The sequence below is a fragment of the Primulina tabacum genome, chromosome 8 (assembly GCF_025594145.1).
Source record: "Primulina tabacum isolate GXHZ01 chromosome 8, ASM2559414v2, whole genome shotgun sequence".
Taxonomy (NCBI): domain Eukaryota; kingdom Viridiplantae; phylum Streptophyta; class Magnoliopsida; order Lamiales; family Gesneriaceae; genus Primulina; species Primulina tabacum.
This window is the reverse complement of record NC_134557.1, coordinates 39338119-39346529: the sequence shown is the minus strand read 5'-3', so window position 1 is coordinate 39346529 and position 8411 is coordinate 39338119. Positions and strand designations below refer to the sequence as shown.

General features: G+C 34.4%; 1 protein-coding gene across 1 annotated transcript; it reads right to left on the bottom strand.

The window, feature by feature from the left end:
• Nucleotides 1-1827: 1827 nt before the first annotated feature.
• Nucleotides 1828-3226, bottom strand: LOC142552540 (auxin-induced protein 15A-like). Its single transcript, XM_075662226.1, has one exon. It carries the CDS (start codon nucleotides 2374-2376, stop codon nucleotides 2056-2058), a length of 321 nt encoding a protein of 106 aa, XP_075518341.1. The 5' UTR covers nucleotides 2377-3226; the 3' UTR covers nucleotides 1828-2055.
• Nucleotides 3227-8411: the final 5185 nt, after the last annotated feature.

Below are 8411 nucleotides of genomic sequence, written 5' to 3'. Positions count from 1 at the left end.
ACAACAAAAATAGTCAAGATAATCTCATCCATACAAATTATGTCATGCTCACAATATAAAATTGACTTAAGCCTAATCTTAGAATTAATTCTCCAAATGCCGTGTACCAATTTTGTTACCCCAAATAGGAACGAGCACTAAATGTACCTCGTTTCTGTACCAAGTAGGACCAAGCATTCGGAATCCGATTCATGAATCGTATCGAAATATACATATTCATATTCGGATGTTCGATTCGGGGTGTGTTTTTATAACGTCCGGAAATCAATCCACGCAGACCGCATGTATGGAAATTATTAATCCATACATGCGGTCTGCGTGGACTGATTTTCGGACGTTACAGTTTTGGTCCCTAATTTTTTTTTTCCTAGGTTGTCATCACCATTAATTTGACGAGGGTATCCAGCTTAGCTAGCTGTTGGTAAATGGTGGGGACTTCTGTTCTTCACCCAATATGCAAGTCTAAATTGATGACAATGAGTTGGGAACCAAGATCATGTGATTCCTCATGTGCCATTGTCCATCACTCGGAGCCATTTTTATCAAATATTATTAATTTTGCATATGTGGAACAACAATATTGTTATAATACCTCGACTTTGGGATTAAATAAACTCCGTATGATGAAATGCAGCAAACATTTTTGGCAAGTTAACGTACAAAATTCATTGCTTTGCCAAGATTTGACATGCATGTTTGATTGTCCCGATGGTTATTTCAAGTTCAATGGCATGCGGAAAAAAGAAAAAAATATTTGTAGGAACCATTAAAATTATGGATAAACTATATATATTGTGCACTTAATGATCCAAAAAATAACGTATGTAACGTAACAATCAAATAAAAATTTATTTTATAGCATGTTTGATACTCGCAAGAAATATAGAGTTCGATTGCGGTAAATGAGACTAGCCCGAATCCAGACATCAGACCTACTCCGGGCTTGAAATCACAAAGGAGATCATCAGAAGGAGACCGAGATGGTGTCCAGGCGTAGTCCCTCCGACGCTCAAGTCAATACTGAGGATAAAATGAGAGAGAAGCTAAAGGGCTGCTAAAAATTAATATAGTGAATGAATCAATTAAGCTCTCAAACCTAGTATTTATAGGGGAGCACATGAGGTCTATCATGGGCCACCTACCTTGGCTAAAAATGGGAAGGAGGTCCAAAGTCTGGTTTGGGCCTGATAACTTGATGAGCTCATTCATTGGATATCAATATCTTTTAATAAAATTATTGATGGACTGGTGTTGATAAAAAATTATTCATGAAAAATCATATTTTTTTGAGTTTTCTGCAATCGTTTCATTTCAATAGTGTCTGTTGATGATGTCTTCAAACTGTTTAATCCAATAGACACTTCATATGTTGAAACAACATATCTTGCTATCAAGTAACATAAAATAGAAAATCAAAGATTATTTAAAATATATTATTTTCCAAAAGCGCCTTTCATACACTTGCATCCATATTGAAGTGTTCTTCCTTCAAAAGTTACGTTTAGCTTTTGATTTGTTGTGTTAAAGAATTTGTTATATCTATCTTGGAAAAGATAATCAATTTCTGCACTAAGACTGGAGCAAAATCTTCTTAGGAAATAGTGTTCAACACTAGCCTCTTCGCTCTGTCTTCAAATTTGCACATGGTGATACAAATTTTGAAGGTATATATCATGATCACAAGCATACCTACCAACATGAAATTGATAACTATTTTTGGGTTAGGGAAATTGGTAACTCTTTTACTTCAAATCATTCAATGATTTGTATCATTGATTACACTTTTTATCGACAAAATTAAATTCATGCATTTCTACACATCCAAGACTGACACACATTAATTCAGTCACAATCTTCTATTTAGATTTTTATAATAACCATCGTTGAGAGTTGAATATGGACTTTCGAAGCAAAAACAAAATTCGAAAAAAAAATATATAGAGTCTTTACATTTTCGCCCGAGGGAAACAAATAACCTACCAGAAAAAGAATTATCATCGCAATCTGGAATACAAAACCCTAGCTAGTTTCATTACATATAAAAGATAAACTGCATCAATAAGACGACGTTGTCGGGGAAGAACTTAGTGCGGAAGTGAGACTTAAGAAGTGATCTTCATGGCATGGAATCGTTAGGCCACCCATTGGATGATTATAACCGAATTCTTCTTCAGCGAGGTGCAACAAATCTTGGAACAACGGGTGGTTCAGATAATATATCGGAACGATAAACCGTCTGTGTGTCTCGCCTACATAGACCGGAAAATGACCTCTGGGAACATCGGAAAAAGTCGAATGAATGCTACCTTTCTTGGGCGAAATTGTTCGTCGGAGTTTTTCACTAGTGTGAGCTATGCCGTATAGCCAAGATCCCATTTTGGGTAATTGAATAATTTGTTGTGTTGGAGATCATGTCTCGTGTTATTGAAGTAAATATATATAGGGGAAATGATGCAAAGTATCCATTGTGATGCGCTAGAGGTGGAGTTTGTTGGTTAGTCAAGTGAAATTTCTTTTTATATATCTATCTATAGGTCTCTTGTGAGACGATCTCACAGACATATCAACCATACCGAGATTCACAATAAAAAGTAATACTCTTAGCATAAAAAATAAAATTTTTTATGGATGACCTAAATAAGAGATCTGTCTCACAAAATACGACTCGTGAGACTATCTCACACAAGTTTTTGTTATCTATATATCCATATATCTAACCGTGAAATTATAATTTGATCATGTAACTTATAGAACATATGAAACCCTAAAACATAGGGCATTGAAACCTTATAATCGAGATCATATATAGGAGACATAACATGTGAAATAATTTGCCAAAAGATCATATGGTTTGACCTACCACTTCTATAAATAACAAATTATAAAGAAAATTCGGAATTGAGAAGAAACCACTCAAATAAATTTTGAATTATTGGTTTTAAATATATATAATATAAAGTATTAATGCCATTTATTCCCATGTTATAGATACATTGAACTTATGTGTTTTTATTGTAAGAGAGAAAAATCTAATGGGTCCTTGTTGGATGTAATGTCTCAATGGTGAGTAAGCTATCAATATGCATTGCCTTGTCCTTTCTAGAAATATTAATCGGCAAGTGTAGATGAACCTAGATAAATACATGTTTAATTTCGATCAAATCATGTTTGACAGGCTCGATAATGATCGATTTTTATGTGAGAACTGAAAACATAAAATTATTTTTTAAAAGAAATTTCTTTTATTAAAAAAATCAAGTCTGATAGAATAACTATAATAAACAATAATTTTTATAATTTTAACTTGTTCATAACTTAATAAAAAAGAATAAGACAATATCTCAATAACGTATTGAAAAATACGTTTGAGGTCATATTATATTGATGATATTCGGGTGAATCGAGTGAGATAGGTCGAGACAATCCACCGGATTTGATAAGAGTTGTTGTTTAGGGAAAATGAGCAAGGAATATATCTATAATGAAGGTATATCTGTGGGGTTCTTAGCTTCTAATCGTTATTACAACACAATATGATTAGGGTTAATTAATTACAGCGGAAAACGAGTTTAAATTTTCTTTACGATGAGCCCAAAACATCTTATTTGAATACTAAAAATAGTATTTAATCTCATGTCATAAAACTCGCCCACACATAATCAAAACCAATCATATACAAACAACTTATATCTTCGGGACATGCCCCGGTATATAGATACATATACATATATACTGGGAAACAAAGCATGAAACCTCAACTCAAACTGTGACTACCTCCAGAAGTACCCTCTCCGGCCTCCTGATATCCTGAAGTACCTGTCATTGTCCACACACAAAGACAACAACAGTCCCCCTTGGGGGTGAGCAAGTCGTAGGCCATTTAAAACTGTTGTAACTGAAGGTGTTGTTGAAAGTGTCTTCAACGACAACGGTTTTGCAACGGTGTTAAACCGTTGTAATTTCTACCAACGACAACGATTTTGTAAGGGTTTTAAACCGTTGTCTTTTATACCAACAACAACGGTTTTGCAATGGGTTTAAACCGTTGTATTTTCTACCAACGACAACACTTTCGCAGCAGTTTTAAACCATTGTTATTTAGCATTATTGACAATAGTTTTGCAACGGTTTTAATCTGGTGGCTAAAAAAAAAAAAAAATAGCGACGGTCAAACCGTCGCACAAACCGTCGCTAAAAGGTTATAGCGACGATTATATGTCAACCGTCGCTAATTTAGCGACGGTCATAAATACACGGTCGCTATATTAAGTGACTGTTTTATAAAACCGTCGCTACAATAAGCGACGGTTTTGTAGCGACAGTATTTTAACAACCGTCGCTATTGTAAGCAACGATATAACAAAAATCGTCGCTATATTAATCGGCGGATTTTTATAAAAACCGTCGCTTAATATAGCGACTGTGTTTAACGAAATTCGCAATTGATGTGTGCGAAGATATTAAATTTACGCAAAAATTAAAATCAGGTGTTAAATTTACAAAAAAAACTACTACGCAAAAATTAAAATCAGATATTAAATTTGCTGTAAAAAAAAATCTTTAAAACCTGATGTTGCACGAAGACATGTAGTTACACGTAACGCAGGTAAATCGCACCGAGTAGCAAATCTACAAAATAAATACGAAATAGTTAGTACAAAATAAAAACCGAAACTTCGAAAAATTTATAGAGATTCGTTACTACCAGAGATAGGCGAAAATCGTTTACGAAAAATGTTTGCGAACCTCGGTATATATAGAGTTAGAGCGACGGGCTACAATAAAACCGTCGCTGATTGCGACGGCTACTTCAAACACCGTCGCCGATCATTGATCGGCGACGGTTTATAGAAACCATCGGCGATCGGCGACGGTTTATAGAAACCGTCGCATATTAGATCGGCGACGGTTTATTAAAACCGTCGCTAATCCATATCAGCGACGGTTTATGTATATTCGTCGTCGTATATTGCGACGGGTCGTGTTATACCGTCGCACATGGCGACAGGTACAAACCCTTCGCCTAATATTAGCGACAGTTGTCCAAAAAACTGTCGTTGCAGTAGCGACGGTTGACTACAAACCGTTGCTGTAAAAGCGACGGTTTTTAGAACCCCGTCGCTTATTTTGATTAATGGATAAAATGTTGCAATATTAGCGACAGTTTATGTTAAAACGTCGCTAGAGTAGCGACGGTTGTCGTTAAACCGTCGCCAAAGAAGGGACGGTTTTTTGTAAACTGTCGCTACACAAGCGACGGTTTTATTAAAAATCGTCGCAGTAAATTGCGATAGTTTATTAAACTGTCGCAATAATTACGATATTTTCGTACTTACAGAGTTGGATTCCAAAATGGCGATTCCTTATCCAGCAATATTCGAATCAAACCTATTCGAGTAGATTCGTCACCCACCCAACATCCGGATTCGGATTTAGATCAAGGAGATTCTCCTTGCATAGTTTCTCGAGCATCTTGGCCCTTAAATCCCTAGCAGATTCGACCCTCTGCATCACCGGAACTGCTTCCTCCCATGCGTCAAAATAGCTAATCTCAGTTTGGGTCAAGATCTCGGTTGGAGTCGTTGGGAGGCTGAAGTCAACATCATTAACAGTCAACATATGAGTGTTTTATTCACTGAATTAAATTTGACATAAAAACAAAATATTAACTTAAATTAATTACAAAAAAAAGTAGTGCTGATGCACTAGTTATTTATATAGCCTAATTAAAGATAATAAAATTATATAACATTACAAATTTTTTTAAAAAAAATTCTACCACAACGGTTTTTGTAAATCTGTTGTCGTTAACCGTATAAAACCACTAAGAAAAGACAACGTTTTAAAAAACTGTTGTTGTAGCTCTAATAAAACCAGCTGAAAGACAATGGTTTTTAAAAACCGTTGTCGTAGCTAAAAGAAAAACGCTAATAGACGACGGTTTTTAAAAACCGTTGTCGTAGCAAAATAAAACACACTAATTTACAACGGTTTTTAAAACCGTTGTCGTAGGCCAACAAAAAACAAGCTAATAGACAACGGTTTTTAAAAATCGTTGTCGTAGCCCAAAAAACAAGCTAATAGACAACGGTTATTAAAAACCGTTGTCGTAGCCCAAAAAATAGAAGCTAATAGACAACGGTTTTTAAAAACCGTTGTCGTAGACATATCAATGACAACAGTTTTTAAGAAACTATTGTCTATGAGCGGGTTTTTTGAGCCTACGACAACGGTTTTTCTTGAAACCATTGTTGAAAGACAAAGCACAACGGTTTTTATAAAAAAACTGTTGTCTTTGATGTGTTGTTGAATTAAGATTTTCTTGTAGTGTCAATCAGGGATACTCGTATGATAGCGTCGACGAAGCGCCATCAAATCCCAAATCTCAATCAATCGTCGGGGCCACAAATGTATATGCTTTAAGGGTCATGTAATACCAAACATAGCATTGTGTTCACAAACCCCAGAATCCAATCAATCATATTATTGTATCCAAGGATCATAGCTCAACGTGCGTGTCATGTATCGATGTATTCATCAAACGATGTGTGTTACAAAATATTTATTTTATACATCGATATTCCAATCACAATGTCATGTATGCCACATCAAGTCATCACATAAGGCATACATACACATATTCTCAATCAAATCAATCAAACATATATCATATGATACAGATACCTGTCGTATGTTACCCAGTCGCAACATACCTCAATTCTTCGTTCCAATCGATGTAGCTTGAAGATATCAGTATATTAAGCTATCTACATCAATAACATATTCATTTCAATCAATAACACCATTCAAAATCAACAATATAAGTTTCAAATATATTTTGAAACTTCAAAAATTCATATCAAATCAAAATCATAACATGATTCAATTCCGACTTCAAAACTTAGTTTCTTGTCGGTTATTCTACCGCATACATTTATCAGAATTAATAATAATTGACAAATAATTATTCAATCTCAACCCTACGATTAAAATTCCCTAACTATAATAAATTAGGAATAATTCAAAATAACATAACTATAATCATCTCTTCTTCGTTAACATCATACATCATTCAACAATCTTCGATTTCTGGATGATTTCACAATTTATCGGATTTATTCCAAAAATCGACGAATTTCAAACTTCAACAAAAATATAAAATTTATACCTCAAATCGAAGACCTCGTGTCAACGATCCCAAAACTGAAGTCGGTTCGTCGATTGGATAAACCGATAAATCGCACGATCGAAAAGAAAATAAAAATGAATTTTCTCTCCTTTCTCTCACGCCATTCTCGATTTGGAGGAGACAAGTGAGATTCATTTGAAATGAATCCACCGTCTCAACATTTTTCTTTATTTTTTTTAATATTATATTATATTATATTATATTAATAAAATAAAATAATATAATATAATATATACTATTTAACATTTTAACATCGGTACATCCCCTTGGACAAGTCAAACGATCAAATTTTCCAAAACTCAAAACAAAAAAATTCTATATCTTTGAGTTTTCTACGTTATACCAAATCTCAAATCATTTGGACTTCATATGACCAAGATATGTCATATTTTATTTTTAAAAATTAATTAATTATTTTTCAACTTATTTACGAAAATCCATCAAAATAAATTGAATATTTTTCAACTTATTTACAAAAATGCCATCAATACTATTTTATTCTCGGGGTCTCATATTTCTCCCCAACTTAAAAGATTTCGTCCTCGAAATCTCAAACATCTCTATATACATACATTGGCAAACATATAATATGTCACCAGTTATAGTACATATCAAAACTGAAATCAGTAAATGGATCACTATACATTGAATACAATGGAACATGTGGAATAGAATCGAATAAGTGTGGATGTGATTCTCGCATCTTACTCTCCAATTCCCACGTTGACTCTTCCACACCATGTCGTGTCCATTGCACTCGAACTAAAGGGATCGATTTGTTACGCAATATATTCTCCTTTCGATCCATAATGCAAACATGTTGTTCAACATAGGAAAGAGAAGGATCAAGTTCAACCTCATCAGGTGCAAGTACGTGTGAGGGATCTGGTTCATACTTTCTCAACATAGAAACATGAAATACATCATGAATGACAGATAAAGCTTGTGGCAATGCCAATCGATAAACAAGATCCCCAACTCGATCAAGAATCTCGTATGGATCAACATATCGAGGAGATAATTTCCCTCGCATGCCGAATCGAACAGTGCCTCTAAAGGGAGATATTTTCAAAAACACTTTATCACCTTTCTGGAATTCTAAGGGTCGTCTTCGTTTATTCGCATAACTCGTTTGACGATCCTTAGTAGCTTTCATTCGCTGTCGAAACAACTGAACCTTATCATTCATCTCCTGTATCATTTCAGGTCCAGTCAATTGTCT